Here is a 24,343-nt window from a genome sequence, read left to right as displayed (position 1 = left end):
AGCAGAAGCGCACGTTAGCTTAGAAAAAAAAATAAAAAAATAGCAGCAATCGGACCTGTCTCGGAGCCTTTTTACCGGGTCCCTGCCATTTCTTTCCTCGTCTTCTCTGTCAAAGAAGAACAAATTAATTCATTTCACAAATTGCGGAGAAAGAAAAAGAAAAGGAGAAAAATCGCTGGAGAGAGAGAGATGTGGGTGCTTTATTTGATATGGTTACCTCTAACACTAGGCATGGTGATTTTAACTGCCAGATACTTCGCAGGACCTGAGGTTCCTCGGTATGTCTTCTTCACTGTCGGATACACCTGGTTCTGTTCTCTCTCCATCATCATCCTCGTCCCTGCCGATATCTACACGGTAACTTCTTTTCTATTTTTACTCTTTTTTTTGCCAATTTTTATTGAATTATGCTTTAATTTTATATGTATTTTTAACCCGAGTTGTTTTTTCGGTCTGTTGATTAAAAAACAATAATAAATAAAAACTTGTAATGCTGCCGCTGTGGCTGCACTAGGCAAAATAGCCGGTTTATGTTCTTGTTATACGTGCAGACTAAATTTGATCTTGATCGCGAAGGCATTTCTTTCTTTTGGAGTTGGTCGTATTGGAGTACATTTTTACTGACCTGGTAAGTCGTCCGAGTATACGTAGTGATTGCATCTTTACCTTACTGAGTTGTAATGCTGAAAGTGGTTGACATGATTTTAAGATTGTTTTTAAGCTTTTATAGTAATCATACGATTGATGTCCTTTCTGTTGGTATGTCGTAAACCGAACCATGTAGAATCTGTTTGCTTGTAGCTGGATGGACTTGTGCGCAGATGTGAACCTGTAATAGTCTATCTTCGTGGAATTATAAGTAAATTCACGTTTTCAATTTTTTATACTCTTAATTGATGTTGCATATCATTTTGTTATGAAAATACCGGTAATTTTTTTTTTCTTAGTTTGTAGATGCATGTTTCCTCATGGAATTTAAATTATGTTATCTCTAAGCAGGGGTGCGGTGCCCCTTATTCAGGGTTTTGAAGATGCAGGAGATTTTACCGTGATGGAAAGATTAAAGACTAGTGTACGTGCAAACTTAGTCTTCTATTTAATTGTGGGAGCCATTGGCCTCTTTGGATTTATTCTTCTCATCACGATGAACAAGATAAGGTTCCTTCCTTTCCCTCTGAAAAAGTTACTTGCTTTGTAGTGGAGTATAGTTTTTTTCCTTTATATTCATAGAGTTTGCTTTTTACAGATTTATTTTTGCTCTATTTTTTAACCTTTTTCGTTCACTTCATCACTACAGAAGCTTATTTTTTTATTTGTAAAATCTTCTTCTTCACCTACTATCATACTTTGCATGTTCAAATAATTTTGTTATTGACTAGTCATGTTGGACGTGGTATGGAGGCGGATTCTTGTAAAGTTATGAACAACAATATGAATCATTGGCACTTTTTTTTCTTGGCTTTGTGAGAAAATTGCTCACTTATTTCGTGATTCTCCATCTTCCTCAACAGGATTGGAAACGTGCTTGCTGTTGCCATGGCCTGCTCAAATACTTTTGGACTTGTTACTGGTGCATTTCTTCTTGGTTTTGGTTTGAGTGAAATTCCCAAGAGCCTGTGGAGAAATTCAGAGTGGTCAGTCCGCCAAAAAGTACTTTCTCATAAAATTGCCAAAATGGCTGTGAAACTTGATGATGCTCATCAAGATCTTTCAAATGCTATTGTAGTAAGTATTCTTCACATTTCTTATTTTAAATTGGTTTGAAAAGTTATACATAGAGTAGTAGAGTTTTTAATTTTACTGTTGAGTTTCTTAAGTTTCTAGTTTTACCAATTATCACCACAGGCTGATCCTTATTCTTGTCTCTTATAAAGGTTTTATTTTTTCTATCTTCACCTGTGCTCGATGAAATTTTCTTTATCTGTCTCCTCGGTTCCATTGAAGTTGGTCTGTGGGATGGACACATTGATCTTTATTTTTTGTGTTTTTCGGAAACTTGAGAGACATCCTGGATCAATAGTAAGCAGTTTATGGTGTTCTATTTGTCTTGCCAAATGAACTTCTAGTCCTTCTGCATTTCCATTTCCTGGTCAGTAAGATTTACATGTCATAAATTTATAGAGGATGTGATGTACTTTGTCTGTATATGCATGCAAGGTTTTTGTTTCTAGATTGCCAATACTCTAGAGCCTGCTACATATGTACTGTATTGGCTGTTATGTAATGAATCTTTAGTTTATCAACACTTCACAGTCTGTTATGGCATTATCTGACAGACAACTACAATCATGGTAAGCCATGGTTGTACATGTTCACTTGCTATAGCCTGCTCTTAAAACAGTATGATTGGGATGGGATTTAAAGCCCTAGATGGGTAGTGAGTGTTGAGTGCTAAGTGGTCCATTTTGGGGTTTCCAAAACATAATTATCTATAATTGCTTTGATATCAGGATCCTTTTATTGGGCAATAAACACCCCACTGTTTCAACATCTGTTTTATACAGTAAGCAAATTCTCATCTAGTTGTACCTGTCAGTAGTTTGTTCATTTTTTTTCTGTGGAGATAAGGTATAATTAGATATGTATCCAGGTCTGCATTTTAAGAAAACTTCTAGTTTCATATTACCTAGCATGGCTGTGTCTGACCTGATTTCTTACTGATATGTTGCTTAAATATTGGTGACGATTTACTGAATAGGTTGCTCAAGCAACATCCAATCAGATGTCCAAGCGTGACCCTTTGAGGCCCTACATGGATGTTATTGATAATATGCTAGCACAAATGGTAATTCTTCTTAATATGTCTTGCTCACTTCCTAGAACTTCACTTGTTCCAGTAAAGTGCTCCTTATAATGGCATTTTTCTATTTTTAAGTTTAAGCAAGACCCATCCTTTAAACCACAAGGTGGTCGGTTGGGAGAAAATGATATGGACTTTGACACGGATGAGAAATCAATGGCAACACTCAGGCGTCATCTTCAAGGAGCTCGAGAAGAGTATTATCGCTGTAGAAGGTGAATTGAATGCTAAAATTGAATCTTTGATGTGTGTTCATCTGTAGAGGATTTGCTCATTTATCTCCAAGTTGTTCTTATTAATATTTGTTTTTTCTCGACATGTAGATTTGCCTTGTAGTTTCTTTATATTGGAACAGAGTCATGTATAAATTCATATATATTTATATGCTGCATACCTCTTTTGCAACAACTATGTCATGTCACTTCTTTTAGGGGATGCCCTGATCTGTTCCCAGAGAGTTTTTCTTTCTGACTGCATGGATGTGATTATAAACTCTTTCAGAATTTCCCCCCCCCAATTGGTGGGGCTGGGTGACATTATTTGGGAGAAGGCAGTATCATTGCCTTTCATTTAATAGAAGAGATCAAGAGAAAGAAAAAATTCTTGGGAGTCACTTGAATTAATGGAGATGTCACTTTATATATGAACCGGTGAAGTTAACTGAACATGCAAGGAGTGTAACGAAGTGCTCTTCCCACTACTCAACTCCTAGTTCATACACACAGGCTAGCATCAATGGCTGCACACATGAATACATACACAGATGCATGCACAGACACTCAAAATCCTCATCACAGTGTATGTACTCTATGCAGTCATTTAAAAAAGATTCTCTTCTAAGTTCTTATTTAGTTAAAATTAAAAAAAAAATGCTCCCATGTTTGTCTTCTACTTCTCGGTGTGAACCTCTTAATTTTGATTGATGTTTGTGTGGCTGTTTTGTTCCTCGCATGGTATTATTCATAATATCTCACACTTTTGGGTGTTGGCTCTTGTATGGCTTGTCGTTTGTTTCGCGCTTGATTTCTCTTTTCCATATCTGGGGACTTTTTAGACTTGTGTTTTTTTTCCTTTTAGATATAACCTTCTGAAATTAATATGTTCATGTTCTGGTTTATGATATTGTGTCAAGCTGTTGATGTGTTTGTGGTCACAGGATGCTTTTAGTATCTTTCAGATTTGCTTCTTGGATACCTGTCATATTTTAACAAAATAGTTTTGAGTGAATGCTTTTACTGCTCATGCTGCTTTTATATATTTTACTTTATTTATTTGCAGCGAGTATATGACCTATGTCATGGAAGCGCTTGAACTGGAAGACACTGTTAAAAACTATGAACGCAGCAGTTCAACTGGATGGTTTGTCCTAATTATGTTTTTATTATCATTTTCCCGTCTCTTTCTATTTGTGTTCCAAGCTGGACTCTCTGGACTTGAAATATTTGTATGCTGTCATGTTAGGAAATATATTTCAAGCTTCAGGCCTGCTCGCACTGGGAAGTTGGGTGCTTCCTTTGATAGAATGGGTAATTTCCAGATACATTATCCCTTTTCTTTCCTTTGAGTTTGAGTTTCAAAGCATCACAACGAGGATTCTTTTTTGGTTTGTCATTATATTTAGCTTGATAGATGGCCTTGATATTGAGGTCCAGATGTGAACTCAGAAAATAACATGCTTTTGCAGTGACTGTATTCCCAAGTGTAATCAATTCTGCTTAATTTGAGGGGTTATGATGCACATATTCTATTTCTATATGTACACACTGTACACACACACACACATGCACAAACACATGTATGTAGAAGTGGTCTGTTGTTTTGACATGCTTTGAAGCCGAAACCTTGGAAAAAATTGTTGCCTTGTGCAGAATTTTTGTGGCAATGCATCTTAAGAAAGCAACTTGAGAAGGTGTTGGCTGTCATACTTGGCACCATGTCAGCTACAATTCTTTTAGCAGAGGCAACTATACTAATTGGTGGAGTTGATCTCTCTCTATTTTCAATCCTTATAAACTCTGCAGGAAAACAAGAGCTACCTATGCAGGTAGATTCTTTTCTTTTGTTTACAATTCTTACATGGCTATATGTGGTTTATGTGCACTGTGCTTATAGTTATGGAGTACACTCTTATATTTTGCTCTACTCTTCTACTGTTAATGTATTCCAGGTTTTGGCTTTTGTACCTTTGATGTATATGTGCATCTGCACATACTACTCCTTGTTCAAAATCGGAATGTTAATGTTTTACTCTTTAACACCTAGGCAGACAAGTTCAGTCAGCTTGCTTATGATATGCTCGTAAGTTTTTCCATTCAGAGCTATGCTGTCATGAATTCCCCCCTCTCCTGCTCTGCACCCTTCTTTGGCCCCTCCTCTCATTTGAGAAAAGTCAGTTTATCTTATTGTGGCATCTTTGTTAGGATGGTTGCTCGATATGCTCCTCCAATTTCGTACAATTTTCTCAACCTCATTAATCTGGATCCTAAGCAAACTATATTTGAGAAGGTAGTTCTCTCTCCCTCTCTCTCTCTCTTCTATATTTATGTTTAGTACCAGTTGTAATTGCAAATAGAATAAAGTGATATTTTGGGTCTTTCTGTCCCATCTGGTACCAAGATCAGCATTTGAGGTATCAAATATATAAGATTTCCTAGTGTTTTTCCAGTGGTTAAACTTTCATGTATGTTCTGATTGAAGCATAAATTTTTTATTTATTTACCAAGATCAGCATTTGAGGTATCAAATATATAAGATTTCCTAGTGTTTTTCCAGTGGTTAAACTTTCATGTATGTTCTGATTGAAGCATAAATTTTTTATTTATTTTGTTTTAATACTGGACCTCTTTTGGCAGTTTTGCTTTTAGAAAAAACTTGACTAGTTGAGCATGTGAGATTGACGTAATAGAAAATTCCAATATTTGTATAGTGCAATGTTCTAGTTTTTGGATCGGGTTTCAAGTGGGATCTCTTTTGTTTATTGTTTTTCCTATAATTGAGGGACCGGATCGAAAGCTCAGAAATTGATCTCCATTTTTGGTACTTCATGCAACTGTGGATGTTCTCAAATTGGACTTATCTGTATTTCTTTTTGTATAACATTTGGGAAGGATTGAGAAAGACATGCATTTTAGGAAATGGGTTCACTACTTATATTTTTCAATTTTGAATGATCTGTTATGGCATCTCTTTCTTTATAAGAATCCTTGGATGATCTAAGCTTCTAATAATTAATTTTCACCCTCAAGATCTGAATGAATTTCTATCAAATCAATATTCCTGTTCCCTAGCTGGGCTTCAATTTGCACCTCACTTGTTTCTGTTAAGAAAAAAGTTATGTGAACACATAATATATGCTTGCATCTCTATATAAATAAGAGAGTTTCTACTTGTACTTTTATTTTTAAGTTTCCTTGGTCTGGTGACTAACTAACTGCTATAACCATAGAACTTCTACAGGAGAATTTTAATCTTTTTCCCGCATGAAAATTGACTCTTTTACTTCGGTCTCTCATGATTTCTGGTTGCAGCGAATGGGAAAAATCGACAATGCCGTCCCTTTCTTTGGAAATGATTTTAACAGAATCTATCCACTTATTATGGTTATATACACCCTGTTGGTTGCGAGCAATTTCTTTGATCGTGTGATTGGTTTCTTTGGGAGCTTGAATAGATTTAGGTTTCAAACTGAGGCAGATGGTACTGATGGATTTGATCCATCGGGATTAATTATCCTACAAAAAGGTAAGTGTACCATAATCTCCTTATTAATGGTTTGAGCTTATGATATTATATGCTTGAAATTAAAAAGTTGTCCAATTATTCCTTGATAGTTTATAAGCCCTCTCCTTCTCTTGTATATTTTTTACAGAAAGATCTTGGTTGGATCAAGGACTAAAAGTTGGTGAGCTGGTTGTGCCACTGGCAAGAAACTTTAACGGTGTTGATGTGGAGACTGGCAGCAACAGTACAGTATGTATTCATGTCAAGCAATGAAATCTATCTATTTTTTCGCTGTTTTTATACATGTGTGTATCTGCATTTATGTACATATCACATGTGATTTGTCTGGATTAGATCCCCACTTGAATGACAGATTTGCAACTCATGCTGAGGTTCATTTATGTGATACCACCATAAAAACATCGTCAATTGTATTTCCTATTCATCTTAAAATGATAGCTAGATTTCTTATGATCCTTCTAACCCACATGTAAAATGCTCAGGATAGGACTGCCGCTGGAATGAAGGCAACGAGCAGTTTAGCCTCTGATGAGAGGAAGGGAAGTCGAGCCAGACCCTTGAAAGAAAGTCAGAGATACAACACAAGCAAAGAAGCCATCAGTAACAAGTATGCTGCTGTTAGAGCACAGAGCAGGCATGCCAATACAAGGCCGGTGGAGAACATTGCCTCTGCAAAGGTGCCATTGCTTGATGCTGGCAGCTCTCACTCCCACAACACGACAGCTGGGCCATTGGCTGGTTTGGCCTTTAAATGGGAATCAATGAAGAACGGTTTTCAAAGTTTTAAAGTGAATATAGGAGCCAACAAATTTCTTCCATTACGCCAAGCGCAGGAACCACAACTTGGGTCTCACGATTCATCATCTCAACCCCTCGATGAGATATTCCAGAGACTGAAACGACCATCTGCAGACCATGGAAGTCTCAGTGATGATGATGATTGATATGGGCATGGGACTGATATCAAGATTCCAGGTCCTACCAGATAATGTTAGTCTTGCCCAGGACACTATGAAACTAAAATGCCTGTTGTAGACTGGAATACAAGGTGTATAGATAAAGGGCGACACCCAGCAAATACAACATTTTTTGATGGAAGCCTGGGGGATGTATCATGGAGACTCCATACGTGTATCAGCAATTAGAAACTCAGATGATACAATAGCAAAAGTAGAGGATTATGTTTATGAACACCACTGAATTTGTGCAGGCAAAATTCTTTCTTGTCAATTGTACCATTAAACCGATCTTGGCATGAGCTTCCTTTGATGGGCAGTTTATACACTAATAACATTTTTATCACGATTTAGTTGATGCTCTATAGTATTTAATGTCTTCATACTGGATCGTTTCCCTCTGGTTTGGAATTTAAGCTCAGGGGATTTTGATTAAAGTTTTGCTTGCTGATTCTATTCTTCTTGTACAAGTTTCAAGACAAGTGAAAAAAATATATGAAAGTAAATTAAAATAACAATTTTTTATTATTTTTTAAAATTTATTTTTAATACCAGTATAAAAATATATAAAAAATTTTGAACTTAATTTTTTTAAAATAATTTTAAAACGTAAAAATAAATAATCTATTATGCATATATTGTTTTGTTGGAAACTAGTCGGCCGTGTCTTTAAAGCTAAAATATATATAAGGTCACAGCTCTAAAGATATGTTTCTTCTAATTACTCATTTTAATGGATTTTAAAATATTAAAATATATCATTCTAAGCTGTGCTACGACTTGAATCAATTTTGTTTTTGTAATATAAAAAAAAATTTAGATGATAGAAAACTATTTAGTATTGTTATTAAATCTGATTTAATTGTTATTAAATCTGATTCAATGGTCAACGTAGAAATTTTTTGACCTAGCTCTTTGCTTGACTTGAGTTTAAAATTAAATCGTGTTAGAGTTGCCTTGACGTGAGTCTAAAAGTAACTCACACGACTGGTAAAAAACATAGTTTGATATTAAAAAATACTTAAGATGATTTTTTTTAATATTAAAATGATGATATATTTAATTGACTTGGGCTTTGCGGCTTAACCCGTAAAATCTGCAATCCGGACGATGGACTTTCCTGGATTTAAAAACTTTGCTATTTTTTTTCTTTTAATTATACGATAATAAAAATTAAGCATATACCAAGCACAAGTCAAACATCCATGTTTATTTTAAATTGTGATAAATTTATAGAAAATAAACTAAAATAATTTATGAAGATAAATTTAAAATAAAAAATATTAAAAGATGAAATTGAAAATAAAATGATAAATTGAAAGGAAAAAAAAGGAGATGTAAAATGGAAAAAAAAAGGAAAAAGAAAACCAAGAAGAAGACACCTTCTTCGCCGTGCATTGCATTTGCATCCCCTTTTTAATATGGAAAGTATAATTAATAAATCAATTCATCTCAAATTACATGCAGAAAGGAAACCAAATGATCTACGGCAGAACAAACCACCTGTAAAAGTGAAGACCATTTCAGAAGCAATCACCTGGCTGTCCCGACATCATATATAATCAATGATTATGTGTTTGAACACGGCTCTTCAAGTCAATATTCCACCACACTTGGGTGTTCAAGAAATTCGCAAGAACATGGAGGTAGAGCATGACAATGGAATGGAGAAATGACCAGTTAGTCAAAGAATATCGCATATGCAAGACCTAACTTACATGTCAAGGAACACAAAGCATTTGTCTTACCAATGTGCTGTCCGTGATAACATCTCCCTCCATCTACTACTCATCTCAGGAAGGAAGGAAGGCAGCTTAATTAAATTATCATGAAAATCTATATTTAAGTGTTCGAGATGCAATTTTTGTTGGCAGGCAGGCGTGTAGGGGCTGCGAGATACATAGAAACGCTACCCATCCAAATCCATGGGCTCATGATCTAAAAAAAATCACAGACTCGAATCGACAAATTCTCGTTTGGACAGCCGTCAAATTAGAGTTTTATGAATTTTTGATTATTTTTGTGTTTTTAATTTACTCGATGAAAATTAAATTTTAAAAAATAAAAAATATTATTTTAAAATATTTACAAGTAAAAACACTTTAAAAAACTAAACACTTCTTTGCTTATTACCAACATAAAAATATACAAGACAGAGATAACGAAAGCATAAGACATGTTTCTTGTATTTTTTATATAAAAAATTATTTTCAAATACATTTATTTTATCGATAAATTCTTTTTATGTATTTTCTTATATCTGTTTACTATATTTTAAGGATTTAATTAAAAATAACATAATAACATCAATCAAATACCTCTATGAAAAAGAAAAAGATCAGAGAGGATAGCATTCACATAGAATGTGCAAAGAAACTTCACAATTCTTCAACTAATTAAAAGTTAAAACCATTGGAAGTAGAGCTCAACATGTCATAACAAAAACAAATTAAACCCGTTGCATAATTAACTTTGTAATCATAGACAAACTTATACACATAGCTCCTAATTAATTAATTATTTTGTAATAGCCTCAAATTCTCTCACAAAAGAAATAAAAGGAGAAGAAGAAGCTTAATTTCATACATAAAATTATACCCCTCTTAATACAACCTTTCATTCATAGAGACAGCAGAACGCATCAAAACCCGATCCTTCTTTCCCTTCAAATGAAGCAACTTAGTCCAGAACCCATTACTCTTCTTCCCATTTTTTACCTCTCCAGTATGGTTTCTTGTCACAAAAGCAATTGATCTACTCTTCTTCAAGCGGTTACCGACACTTACCCTGAAAGATACTGAACCCATATTATAATTATCTGAAATGTTCCGGTGATGCTGGCGGCGAGATACATGGTTTGTAGAGGCAACAAAAGAGTAGGGATGATCAGGAGAAGATGATGATGAAGGAGGTGCAAGCACTGCTGATTGTAAAGTATTGACATAGATTAGCTGCGTTAATCTATCTCTTAAACATGATGCACAAACCCCTTGTTTCTGATCGTGATATGGATGATTCTTGCATACTTTTCCTGGCTCAGAAACTCCCATGGTTTGTATTTTCTCTGTGATGATCGAACCTAACTTTGAATTTGCTTTTAAGTGACAACTCATGTTTATCTTTCTTGCCATGTCTTGTCTATGTTTATATATATATATATATATATATAAGATAAGAAGAACGTAGATGATGATTGGTCATGTAGATTCAGAGACACATACGAATTAATTATTAATTCATTAATTTCCACGAAGGTTCATTGTATTGAATATTGGACCACTCCGAATTTACGTCTGTTTGCCAACTGCTATCGTAAACCCCACCATAAATTTTATAATAATATCATGTAAATATTTTTGATAGAATTTGATATTGTGGTTATTTTTATGGTTGTAATTAAAAAAAATTTAGAAAAATTATTTTTAGTTGTAGTTGATTTGAATTAAAATATATATTTGATTAAAATTATAATTGAATTAATTATTATTTAACCAAAAACATGTTAAAAAGTATTTGTTTAAAATTGTAGTTGAAATTGATGTTGTAAATAAAATGACAAAAAAAAACAAACAAGAATTAATTTCTTATTTGAATTTTGATCATTAGATATTGCAATTTCAAACCTAACTATTCTCATCTAAATTCCAAACAGAATAATAATCCAAGTCAATACCACTACAACTACTCTCATAATCTATTTTTTGGCTATTCTTTAAATTCACGTTTCTCTTCCAAAAATATATATATATTCGGATGAAATCCAGAAAAAATAATAGCAGTGAGAAGAGAATGCTAGAGCGCCTAGAAAATAGCCAGAAATTAGTTGAGGAGGTTCAAAAATACAAAGATTTTAAATTTGATAATATATTTTTGACTGATGAGAGCTCTGTTGATAAGAAAAATTCAACTTTCGTTCTTGCAATAAAACAAAATGAAAAGCTTTAACTTAACAAAAAAAAAAAAAGGTGATGTTTTTCACTTGAGAAATAGTTATATAACATTGACATGTAGAGATTGAAAATGGGTGTAATAAATTGTTAAGGTTAGCTTACTAAGATCTATTCATGTAAATCATAGTGGTTTGTTAGCATAAAAGAGAAGAAGATAAAAGCCAGGTAGATCTGATGGAAGAATATTAGGGATTTTAGAAGAAGATGAGGGTAATTTCTGCCCATATAAAATTTGATGACTTGTTTTTTGGGTAAAGATTTTCTTTTGGAGAGAACAAAATGAGTTATGACCTCATATTGTCAATCTCAAAACAATAGAAAAGCAAAACAACAAGGTAGGGAGGACCAGAGATCACTCAAGGAAACACAGAAGAAAAGGAGGCCGATTGAGAAGATGATGAGAGTATTTTGGTTAGCCAATAAAACAACAATTCTTTTCTCTTTTTTGTCAAAAGTTGTCGGTGAAAAAAGATGAATTAAATGAGGTTGCAAATCAGCAAAAACAAATGTGAAATGCTTCTCATTAACATGTGGTTGGACTGCCAATTTCAATGGATCCCACATTCTAAAACTATAGTTTAAATGCTAACCAAATACTTTAATTATATTGTGTTATAAATGCAGCAGCTGCCACAAAAACAAACACTCTTTATATAATATTTTTAAGAAAATATTATTTATATTAAGAGCGTAGACTCCATTAGTGATTCTGAAAAATTAAATGGTGAAAAATTTTAAAATTTTATAAAATAACATTTTAGTTAGCGGTTACAACTTGAGATGTTCAATTCTAAATTCTTCAATTCAAATCAAATGAAAGGTAGGGTGAAATTAGCAAGAGATATCCTAATGAGTGCATAAGGTCCAATTATATAAGATCTCTCTTTTCTTTTTTATCTGGGTGAATTAATTAACATGTATAGATGCCCTCCATTTCATCCCATATAACTTTATTTTGAATTCACGTCAATCTACCAAACCATAAAATAATTAATTGGTTTGAGATTTGTCTCATTTCATCTCATGCTTTTTTCACCGGAAACTTGATGTATCTATCACAATTTATTTATATTAGAGGTGGGCTAGATTTGACTTCAAAGTTCAGACCATTCTCCATGTAGCATTAATTAATTAATTAATTCGTAGTTTTAGTTTTTCAATTAATAGCTTGCACGGTCAGTTGGAGCATTCGAAGTTGAACAGCACAACAAAATGGACGGCAGGGTCATAAAGCCCAGAAAAGTGGGTGCCCACTTAATTAATTAAAGACAGATACCATACAGCTAGTGTCATGGCGGATTGAGCGATACGTAGCAATCTCCTTACGTGTCGGTAATGCACGTGGAAAGGATAGTCTGTGGTCTCCAGAGCCACGTGTGGTTTGGTACCAAAACGTCAGTCGCATCCGCACGAGGGTTTTTGATATCTACGCTAATAGTATTATATCTACGCTAAGAGGATCTTGGCATCGAATAAGAGCATGGTTTCACGGTTTTTTTTTAATTTTAATTTTATTGATTTTGAGAAAAAAAAAATGAAAAGGATTAAAATTGAAAAAAAAATAAAAAATCAGGCCTTTTATTTTTAAAAAAACAGTGGTGCTAGCTTTGGGGTTCTTTCTTTTTCTTTTTCTTTTTTATCCTTGATCATTGTTTTTTTTTTAATTTTAATTTGATCCTTTAATGTTACAATTTCTTTTTAGTTTAGCGTGGGTGTCCGGGCCAGCTTGCGCGCACCTCGACTAATCCCACGGGCCCTGAAGTTAACGATCATGTAAGCCTCCAGTGGGCATCATATGAGCAACCACATGGCTTGAACCTGAGACCACAGACGGAGCAAACCTCTTGGTCACAACCTCTTACCACTGGACCATCACCTAGACGGTTATTTAATGTTATATTTTTAAGATTTAGAGTTGTATTTCACTATATATTTTATGCAGCTATTTCAATCTAAAAAAAACCTTATCATTGAGTTGGTGATTAATTTCATGGAAAAATATATTTTTTACACAAATATTAATAATAAAAATAACAGCATATAAATTATAAAAGAAAATGCCATCCCTATTTGCAGTGTTCATTGGGGTTGATGCCACATGGGATGTAGGTGAAACGAGCAACCAGGATCAGCGATATCGATACGACATAGGATTGGTTCGATGGGTTTCATAGTTCCTTGTTCGATGGAAAATTACATTGAGATGAGAAACCATTAAGCAAAAAAGGAGCATTCATGTCTGTTGATTCTATGACAGCAACATTTCATCCGAGATTAATTGCATACAATTAATATCCAGACCACTAGGACAGATCTAAATTCAATTTTGCCATACAGATTAAAAACATTTTAATCTCATACTAGGTGATAAAGGGGCAGCCCATTTGGTGGCTTGACTGAAAATTAAAACAAAACTACTGTGGTATTGTTTGTTATTAAAGTGTTTTTTTATTTAAAAATATATTAAAATAATATATGTTTTTATTTTTTAAGATTTATTTTTGATATCAATACATTAAAACGATTCAAAAGCATAAAAAAAATTAATTTAAAACAAAAAAAAATTAATTTTTTTTTAAAACACGGTGCCACCGCAAAAACAAAAACTACCGAAACCATGATCACCTTGTGTCAAAGTAATTATTGGGGCACTTGAGGTTGTGGCCCAGCGGTGGAAGGGACTTGTTCCCTTCCTCTGCATCAGGGTTCAAACCTTACTGTGCACGCCTGTCACCCCCGCGGTGCCTTACATGCTCACTGGGCTTGTAGGATGTTCAGTGGGCCCGGAGATTAGTTGTGGTGCACGTAAGCTGCCTGGACACCCCGGTTACAAAAAAAAAAAAAAAAAAGAAATTATTGGGACAACCATTGGCCTGTATTGTAGTATGTAATCTGTTTTCTTTGGATTTCCTTGTATTTGGTTTGCCGGTTAATGAAATTTAATCTTCCTTTAACATAATAAAGAAAGAAAACAACTGGTATAGAACGGCATCATTGATGGCTGCTGAATCTGCTTATGGCTTCGTGCATGTTCCATCCACTATGTTTTGCTTCGCACTTACCTTTCAAAACATCGAACTTTATGTGGCTTGGAGCTCGAAAATCTTTCACCTTAGATTCGTGACAGAAGACTGCTTCATGTCGAAAACAGAACCCACATTCCTGGGCCCAAAGCCCAAGTAAAACTTTGACCAAAACCCAATACACTTTACCTCACTAACGTGTCTATAGCTCAATATTCTTCTGTAAATCAGAGTTTATAAACATATATATTCTACTAGTGATAATTTAGTTCATATTATAAAAGCATGATAAACAAAAAAAATATCCACCAAAAACCTGAATTTTATATATATTTAAAATTATAAGCATGTAAGAGTATTATGAAAGGTAAACATGCTTTCAACATAAAAATAATAATAAAATACTAGCATGCATGCTAAATATATATTCAAACTTGTAATTAATATAAAATAAAAAATTCTAGCATGTATACTAATAATAAAATTAACTATGTTTAAATTAAATAAGAAGGGTATTTGTTAAAACACTTTAAAATAATAAATCTCTTTTTGTTGTTAATGCCTTGTCAATAAAACTTTATTGCTTCTCACTTGTGTAACTAAAATGTTTGCAATATACTTCAGAAGATTCTAACAACACTACTTTAGTTTAGATGCATTAATAAAAAAGATTTTTAAACAAGAAATTATGCATCTCAAATATCTCTCAATAAGATAAACCTAAGTTCTCGATTTGGGAGGCAAACCAAAACATAAAAAGGAGAAGAAAAACAATAAAAATGAGATGAGAAAAAGGGTGTAAAATATAAAAAAATCCAAGTTAAAAACTTTTCCAATACCTTCTTTCCATAGTGAATTTCATAAGCTAAAAGGTTAAAGAATTAATAATTAATTCTCACCATTATCAACTTTGATTAATTATCATAATAAAAAAAATTAAATCTATAAAAACAAAGGGTTATTTAAGTAGAAAAACTAAAAATTCTTTTAAATTAATTTTCCATTCAGCTATAATCTATTTAATTAAAATAAATTTCCAGCATTTTCTTCTTGTAAAATAAAAGTGTCCAGGGGTTGAGTTCCCATCAAAGCCTTCAGTCCATATTAAAAAAGAAAAAAACACAAATTGGAGGAGTAAAAGTAGCGAATTTTTTTTTTTTTTAAAAAAACATTTCTAAGGCTAAGGTATCATAAACAGGTCAACTTTCGTTATAAATTCACCTCTCAAATTCCATTAAAGATAGATTATCTATATAAAAATTAAAGAATGTATACAAAATTTATTTCTTACAGTTAGATCTAAGATTTGAAACTCAATTATTAAATAAAATCTTAACAATCAGACCAATCCCCTTTAATTAAAAGGGAAAAAATTAAGAGGAGTGAAATCGCAGCTGAAATTTCCTTCATTGATGCACATGAACTGCAAATTAGCAGCTTGACACTGGTTGGACGAACACCTGATCCTCCATCAATCGAAACATCAAATTTACTTGGGATTACAGCAAGTGGACAAGAGGTGGGTGGTTCCATTTCGAAGTTATGCTATTTGTGACTGGGTCCAAACTTGGGCTCATGTTAATGGGCTTATACTTTTATTACCGGGCTTGAAAACTTGGTTCCATTTCGAAGTTATGCTATTTCTGGCTGGGTCGAAACTTGGGCTCATATTAATGGGCTTATACTTTTATTACTGGGCTTAAAGACTCTTCTTCAATAAGAGATTGATTGACCCTCTCTACTTGGTGATGGAAGCTGCCTGCAAATTTTGTGGGGCAAATTATGTCCTCACCAAGAACACATTAATATGTATTATAAGAAAAGCTTTTCTACCAGTTCCCTCCTTAGCCTATTAATCTAAACTCTTATAGAGTCAGTGGTTTTTTCTTAAACAGGCAAATCACTCAGCACTGAAGTCTAAAACAATAATGCGTTAATGCATTTTCGCTTTGAATAAATCTTTCAACCCAAAATATTTCCATGAAAAAAAAGTGTAGTTTCAGTTCTTGGATTTAGCTGATTTTGCTTTTAGATTTTTTTTTTATGCATACACCATCCATTTTCCCTCCTCTATTCGATGAGGCTTCCACCATTTTCAGTTTGGAAAAAAAGCAGATTTTCTATTCTGTGCTTGGAAGGTGAATTTTTTGTTATGCAATGAAGCCATTCATGCAGAAGCATAACACTAATTCAAGGTTTCAAACCACCCAACACATCCCTGTAAATGCTTTTTCCTTCTGCAAACCCTTTTTAGATTTATCCATTCTCTTGCAGTGCAATAATATTTTTACTGATATCGGTCTTGCTTTATTCAATGTCGATGAAGTATATGAGTTAAGTATTAATTTGATAATTAAGCAATACTCGTATAATTACAATACACTATAAATGTATTAAGTTTAATGTTTTGAAAAAAATAAAAAAAGATCTTGATAAATTATTTTCTTATTAATTAATGTATAAGTTATCGATTAAATAATTAACATCTCGCTTAATTAATAAATTCTCTTGCCGCAGATGTATTAGTTTATAAAGACTTATTTGTATGTTAGATATGATAATTCGAAAGGGATTATTAGCGGATTAAACATTCATTTTAGCAATAAATAAAAAAATAAAGTTACTTAATAAGACAATTCGATCCATATGAATGATCCGATCAATCTAATAATTCTCCCCAGATGACCAAATCCTGTATTGTTATAGAAGCCTCTTGCAAGCCCAGCCAAATAACCATATGTTCCTCGATCATGTTTAACCTGAATTCGTTCTTAGAAGAAACTGTATCAGATCGATTGCCATCACGATATATAACCATATGTTCCTCGATCATGTTTAACCTGAATTCGTTCTTAGAAGAAACTGTATCAGATCGATTGCCATCACGATATATTCCTCTCAAAGTTGCCGCATTCCATTCTTGTTTCATGGAAGATAAGGCCACAATACATGGAACGTACTGTGGATGACACATTTTATACAGGAACAGAGCTTTCTCTTGATGTGGGTTCTTCTGGTTCTGGGTTGTTCTATCTTTTCATAAATTAGTTAGCTAATGTGTCCTATCACCTCAAGCAATCAAACCAAATCTGTGAAATTTGTGCTAGCTAGGTGTCCCCACGAGTCACTGTTTTCTACAAGTTTAATGCCTTGCCTAACGGATAGCATGTGAGGGAGCTTTCATCTTTCATTGCATTCTAGGGGCATATTGCCATCTATATTTTTCATGGAGGTTCCTATCTCTTTATGACCTCAAAGGAATGGACATCTTTGGTCCAGATGTCTATCCAGCTTCGATCAAAACATCATGAAAAAAAGCCAGACCCTTGTACTTATTTAGCTAGGTAGGCCAGCCGAAGTGACATTTCAAATAGGACATGCTATATAGGGTTAAATTTGAATATGCAACTCGCAACACACACACACACACACACACATATTTTGGAATCAATCGATCCCTGGTTCATGTTTCTGGCCAGAAGTTCGATCCATAAATACTGGAAGCTGGGACTAGTACGACTGGCCTGAGAAGTGAAATATTTCCTTTTCTACTTTCTTTTATTTCTAGGTGGAACATTATATCAATCTTTCCTGAGAGAGATAACTTTGATGTGTTGAAATGCTTCATTCTATTGTCTGAATTGAAGCGTCTTTGTTTTCTTGACAAGACATAGGAAAATCACACACGTCATTAATCATGTAATTTCTTCTGTTTGAAGATTTGGTGTATCTCTATCAACTTCAATTTGATGTCACTCACTAGCAAAGCTAAAATTTTCATGGATATGGTTTGCTCCATCGGACAGCCAACCAGCTGGTGCACTCTCGGAGGTAGAAGATCATATATATTGTGGGTGCTGAATTGTGCGTTGTTGATGAGCTTGCTTGATAAAAGTAAGGCAAGTGCTGCTACATCATAAATTGCCTAGGTTGTTTAACATTATTATAGTTCAAATAATCTTAAAATTTTGTGAAAATAAAAATTGCACCGCTCACTCAAACATCCCCTAGATCTTATAGTTGTTGAATAGCTGAATTATAAAATTCAAGAGAAGAAAACACATTAACAAAATGATTATATAAAGATTTAGTTAAAACACTATTTATATTGATAAATAAAATCATATTTTTATCATGTAATTGGTGAGGTTATTGCCTAGCGTGGAATCTTTGGAAAACGAGGGGATGTACCCTTTGTATGAATAAAGAAATTGATGAGAGAGAGAGAGAGATGGCGAGCAGAAAACAAGGAGATTGGCTCATCGGCTAAAGCCACTTGGAACAACAGTGTTTCTCAAATCCCAAAAACAGCAATCCACCAAGTAGTTTGAGCCCCATAACAGTGGGCACAGAATTCTAGGGGTGCCCATGATTTTCTAGGGATCTGTGTAAGAAAACAAAACTGCTAAGCAAACAATTTCTTTTCATTTATTTTGCATAAAATCTGAGATATGCTGTGGGCATGGGCAAGGGAGTCAAACATTGGTGACGTGAGACTACTGCTATTGGGTCCCACTACCTGACTGCTAGAAAGACTAAATAGTCCTTCACTGGGCCCCATTTCCCATCCATCTCTTTCTTTACCCGGGTAATTTATCTCTCTTCTTCTTGTCTTCTCCGCTCCTTGAAGGCCGTCTGTTTTTTTTTTTTTAAAAAAAAAAAAACTGTAATTATTGCATTTTAAAAATACTTTTGTTATAAAAAAAATGAATAGGTTTGTTTTAGTATTCTTAATATATTTTTGTAGAAAATAAAAAAAATCTGAAAATTATCATATTATCCATAAAATGATTGCGCAATACCATGATAAAATACTCAAACAATGATTCCACGAATTCTTTGATTAATCTATCTACAAGAACTCAAAACTCAACCGATTCAATGTGTGTTAGGTGACACCAATTTAATTATATTTTATTTCTTATTGTGATTAACAATCCAAAAGAATCTTAAGAAAAAAATTCAAATAACCCAAACTAATTGCAGAAAAACAGAGCTCAAGAACAGGGATGAAGTGGAAGCCAGAAGAGGAGGACGGATGTTAACAGGGAAAGCTATTGGATGGATCCAAAAGCCAACCCTGACGTCGTCGTCTTCTTTTGATGGTAGAAAAAAGAAGCTGAATTGATGTGTTCGTGGGGGCTCCCTCTCTCACCAACCATGTGACCCCTCTCCCTGGATTTACCTCTCCCACGCGCCCTCTTCCTCCTTTTCTCGCCATCTTTTATTGTGATTTTTCCTCCACGATACGAGCATATTCTTATTTCCGATGGTGATATTGCTTATCTTTTTATCCCAGGTTATCCAGTTGATGTTCGTGATACGACCATGTTCTTATGCAAATCTCCATGAAGAAACGGCTTCGACTTTCCATTATCCCTTCTATTTTGGAGTAGCCATAGGCTTCGTCAATCCCACATGAGATCGATGGAGGTTTCTTTTTTTTTTTTTTTTTGAATTAACCAGTTTTTCTTTTCTTACTAGTGAACGTCAAAACCCTTTTCAAACCAGCATGAGTTCTTGATATGACTGCACGTTGCCATTATTTTTTGTAAAACTTGACAGAGATGAACATATTCTACTCTTAACCTAATTCAAAATCTTCCATTATATATGTAAAGTTAGATTCTTCCAAAGATCTTCATTCTCAGCATGGATAGTTAAGATGTAATGCTGATGGCATTTAATAGTATTTATAAGGTAATATTAATATTAGTATTTAAAATGGAGAAAAATACGATTTTAAGGATGAGTTCTATCACTATTTTTTAAAAAAACCAGCTCTCAAAATGAAAATCCAACCGAACCAAACAGAATTCTTTTTGTAAGATATAAGTTTTAATGTGAAAAATTAATTAACATTTAACCTTTTGTGTGGACCGTAATAAGAAATTTATTCATGGTTGAAGTATTTTTTTTTTTTAAAAAAAAAATCTATTGTTGGTGTTTTTCACGCTTGTTTTATGCAAAACATAATGCAATTCTCGGGGATAAAGAGAATCCTATCAACCATAGCTTTCATTGGGCCATTTTGTCCGGGCTCTTTGGGAGTGAGGGCCCATTTGGCCCCCACCTTAGATACTGACTTTTGTGAACCCCTTGAAAAAGCACCCTTTCTGCATACTACCCTAACTTCTGATGTATTTAATATTTCTTTTAAAATACTATTCAATTGAGAATATATTAAAAAATATTTTTTTTTAATTTTTAATGTTAATATATTAAAATCATTAAAAAAAATTTAAAAATTTATTTTACAAAAAAAAAAGTACGTAAAAAAAAGCAAGAACAGCCTAAAAAACAAAGTCTCTTTTGATCTTCCGGTTCTCCACCGCTACTGCCATTTGCCAACGTATAACTAGCACCGTCACTCTGCTCATTTACTGTCCATTTTTTTGGAGGTGATGTGATGAAAAGAGAAAAACCAAAAGAATTACTCTGAGAGTCTGAACCACTAATATTCCACCAATATTGTTGTTGGCAGCTCTCACTACGCCAAGGGGCAAATTTAAGGACGGAGAAAGCAGGGAGAGGTAATTAAAATTCTTAAATACACCCTTTTGTAAAATATGGACTATTTATATAGTTATTTATTTTTAGAGATGAAACTCTCTTTTTAAAAAAAAAAATTGAAATCAGGCGAATCGTCTGTTTAATGGAAAGGAAGGAAACTTCCCATACAAAAATTTTAGTCATGATGGCACGGCTTTTCTTTTCTTTTTTTCTTTGCTTTCAGGGATCATTTTTATTTTTTTCTATTTTGTGAGTTTTTTTTTTTATATATATATAAATATGACTTTCATGACAAAGGGCCAAAAGCCCAAACTTTACTATTTTCTATTTTTTTTTAAATACTCTCCAAAAATAGAAAAGGAAATTATGTTTAAGGACATGTTATTTAATTATAATTCCTTAAAAAAGTGGGACTTTTGTTTTCTTTATTTTAGAAACTTTCTATTTTTGAAGATTTTCATGCACTCAGCCGAGGAGAAAAAAAATCAAAAAACCGATTAAACCGGAAAAAAAAATAACCAAAAAAGCCGAACCATGAAAAAAACAGATTAAACCGATTAAAATTTTAAAAAAACCGACCGGTTCGGTTTCGGGTTTATAAGCCTGAAACCGAACCCAAACCGTGTCAAACCGGAAAAAAAACCGAGCCAAACCAGAAAAATCGATTTGACTCGGTTTTTGTCCTTAAAAACCGAATCGAAATCGATCGGTTTGAACCGGTTTTGGTTTTTTTAAAAAAAAATTCGGTTTGGTTACTTTTTTTTTATAAAAACCGAATCGAACAAAAAATGATTACCCCTAACTCACCCTCTTGTATTCCTCAACTGTTTTCAAAGTGTATCAAGTGAGTTTATAGCCGATTTAAGATGAATAAGAACTTTGAACAAAATTATAAAAGATATTTTTTAAAATATTTAAGAAATATATTTTTTATTTTTTATATATGGTTTTGAGCTATCTTCATTTTGTATTTTAAATTTTTTATTAAATTTTGATAAATATACCTTATTTATTCTTAAAGTTTTTTTTTTTATTAAATGAAGGTACGTCTTCAACCATTCTCAAATTACTAATATGCTGTGGCCGGCTATGAATGAGTCTTATATATTTTATACTAAGCCAACCACATGGGAAAAGATAATTTAGTGGTATCGTATGCCATTAAAACCGATTGTTGAATTCATATGTTTCAGAGAAATTAAATTCTTTAATTAACTATTATTTTATTTATGTATTATACTGCAGTGTGGTGAAGAAGGAAACTCTCGCCTTGCTATATTATCCTTGTCTCTTCTGCCTCTAAAAATAATGCATATGGGCATGGGAAGCCTAACTTGTAGGTCCAGACAAAAAATACTTATATTCTATATAAAGCACCCATGTTATTTATCTCTTAATTAGCGGGGCAACTTGGAGTTCACATGAGGTTAAGCGTAAAAAGAGAGAGAATAATCCTAGGGATCGGCTGCTACGAGACACTGAGATGCATTTGTCTGAGAATATTGATAAAATAAATATAACTTTATATGCTCTTGATGAAGAAAAAAGAGATATAAAAGGACTCCAAAATGATTTCATGTCAAGATGAGGACAAATTAATTACAAGATCTTATGCTTTCTAACATATATTTTTTTAATATACAACCGTTTTTTTTTCTTGAAACTTACACAAACTCATATTATTTATACTTTTATTTTTTATCAAATATAAATGGAGATGGTGAAATTCGAACTCATAACCGCTGGTTATCAAGACGCTGATATCATGTCAAAAAAACATCTCAACATAATATTTTAAACTATTAAATAAAATTTCAAAATATAATTTATATTATTTCTCGAACATTCTCTATTTACTTTTACTCGCGTATTTCCTTCTCTTTTAATGGAGAGTTTCATTTCAAATCACAACGGGATTCTCTCTGTTTTTTAATTCATTTTTCTAAAAAAAAAAAAAGTCATATGCTAAATAATGCCAATGTCAACTTTATTTCGTGAACATGTTAGAAATGGTGCACATGCCGAGTTTGGTGGGTGAAAAGCATGGAGATGACGAAGCAAAAACTGTATAGCTAGAAGAAGAGAGGCTTATCGATCCCTAGCTAGCTAGATTGTTAGGGATTTTATCAACCAGCATGTTGATCGAATTCGAAGCATATCAGCTATGTGATAAGGATGCACTAATTGGTTTCTTCATATGGTTGTCCAAGAGAACATATATTTTTTTATTCCAATAAAATATTTACAGAGGAAATAGATCTTCTCTTCTTCGAAAGAGAGCTTAGACAAACTACGAAGCTCCAGGCCTGTATTGTCCCCCTACCAATAAATAAACATTACATATTTTCAAAATGTAAACAGTGCATATTTATTTGAATTTTTAAATTGTATGCCCTCCCTATTCCCATCAATAAATATTACATGTTCTCACTATCAGATTGCGTCATCAGATTCTTCCATGTAAGAACATAATTTTACCCTCGTAATATTAAATATGGACCGGTTCAATGTAATTCTATGTACATTTATTGAGTGGGAGTGGTGATCTTTTGATATGTTTCAATTATTATAATATTAAATATATTAATGTTTATTATTTTTTACTGGCCTCAGGTCTCTTAGTATTTTATATATATACTAATTTAAATAAATTCTTAGCGTGTAAATATATTAGATATCTTTATCATTCAAAATAAGCATGAAATAACCTATTTTAGATTAGATATATAAAGTAATTGTTATATTTTTTATTATATAACTAACCATTTATCTAGAGGATTTCTGGTTAACATAAAAGTAATTGGATTCCTTTTTTATTTTATTTTTTACAATAGTTCCCTGGAGACAAACATGAAGTGACAAAATGGTTTAAACTTTAAATTAATTAACACCACCGGTTAACCTGGAAAACAGACAGAGAGGGAGATTAATAAATTAAGACGAGGCATTATTGTCAATGGAAGAGCCTTCAAAAAGAAAAATACCCAACTTGGGCCCCAAGATGATGTGCGTCTTTACATTGATAATTAACCTGTGGAAATTCGTGTAAGAATTAAAATGATAAATTGACCTCCCTCCTGTTGAGGTCTCTATAATAATTATGATTAATCGTGGAAAATCTTGCAATTTATGTGATATAAATCGACCCTACCATTGCTTAAAATGGTATAGTGACATCACAATTAAGATGTGAAAACACACACCGATATTCTTCCTGCTGGGGCCATGGCAAACTAGTTAAAGTAACCATCACATATTTCAGTTAGCTGAGATTTTGCTACAAATTAGTCGGTGTAATTTGAAAAATAAACGTTCACTTTGACCGCATCTTTTTTCCCCGGGATCTATAATTCACTCAAA

General features: G+C 33.2%; 2 protein-coding genes across 3 annotated transcripts; one reads left to right on the top strand and one right to left on the bottom strand.

Moving 5' to 3' along the window:
* LOC18099054 (uncharacterized) lies at positions 1-7,855 on the top strand. Of its 2 annotated transcripts, none has more exons than XM_006382830.3 (14): positions 1-357; positions 552-628; positions 1,000-1,158; positions 1,512-1,725; positions 2,699-2,785; positions 2,876-3,015; positions 4,079-4,159; positions 4,262-4,326; positions 4,669-4,844; positions 4,968-5,098; positions 5,221-5,305; positions 6,328-6,541; positions 6,669-6,769; positions 7,024-7,855. In XM_006382830.3, the coding sequence occupies exons 1-14, from the start codon at positions 190-192 to the stop codon at positions 7,483-7,485; spliced, it is 2,160 nt and encodes a 719-aa protein (XP_006382892.1). In that variant the 5' UTR covers positions 1-189; the 3' UTR covers positions 7,486-7,855. The 2 variants fall into 2 exon arrangements, with proteins under 2 accessions (XP_006382892.1, XP_024458110.1); XM_024602342.2 differs by having other exon boundaries at positions 295-357; positions 1,022-1,158.
* Positions 7,856-8,858: 1,003 nt separating this feature from the next.
* On the bottom strand, positions 8,859-10,640 carry LOC7455187 (uncharacterized). Its single transcript, XM_024601327.2, has 2 exons — positions 10,111-10,640; positions 8,859-9,435 (listed from the first exon to the last, which is right to left on the bottom strand). Exons 1-2 carry the CDS (start codon positions 10,626-10,628, stop codon positions 9,429-9,431), a joined length of 525 nt encoding a protein of 174 aa, XP_024457095.2. The 5' UTR covers positions 10,629-10,640; the 3' UTR covers positions 8,859-9,428.
* Between the last annotated feature and the right edge of the window lie 13,703 nt (positions 10,641-24,343).

Source organism: Populus trichocarpa, chromosome 5 (genome assembly GCF_000002775.5).
Source record: "Populus trichocarpa isolate Nisqually-1 chromosome 5, P.trichocarpa_v4.1, whole genome shotgun sequence".
Lineage (NCBI taxonomy): Eukaryota > Viridiplantae > Streptophyta > Magnoliopsida > Malpighiales > Salicaceae > Populus > Populus trichocarpa.
This window is presented reverse-complemented; position numbering and strand designations above follow the sequence as displayed.

Coding starts and splice junctions, on each gene's coding strand:
- LOC18099054 (XM_006382830.3), top strand. CDS start 190: ATGTGGGTGCTTTATTTGATATGGTTACCTCTAACACTAGGCATGGTG. Junction 2,786..2,875: donor ATAATATGCTAGCACAAATG/GTAATTCTTCTT, acceptor TCTATTTTTAAG/TTTAAGCAAGACCCATCCTT. Junction 6,542..6,668: donor ATTAATTATCCTACAAAAAG/GTAAGTGTACCA, acceptor TATTTTTTACAG/AAAGATCTTGGTTGGATCAA.
- LOC7455187 (XM_024601327.2), bottom strand. CDS start 10,628: ATGGCAAGAAAGATAAACATGAGTTGTCACTTAAAAGCAAATTCAAAG.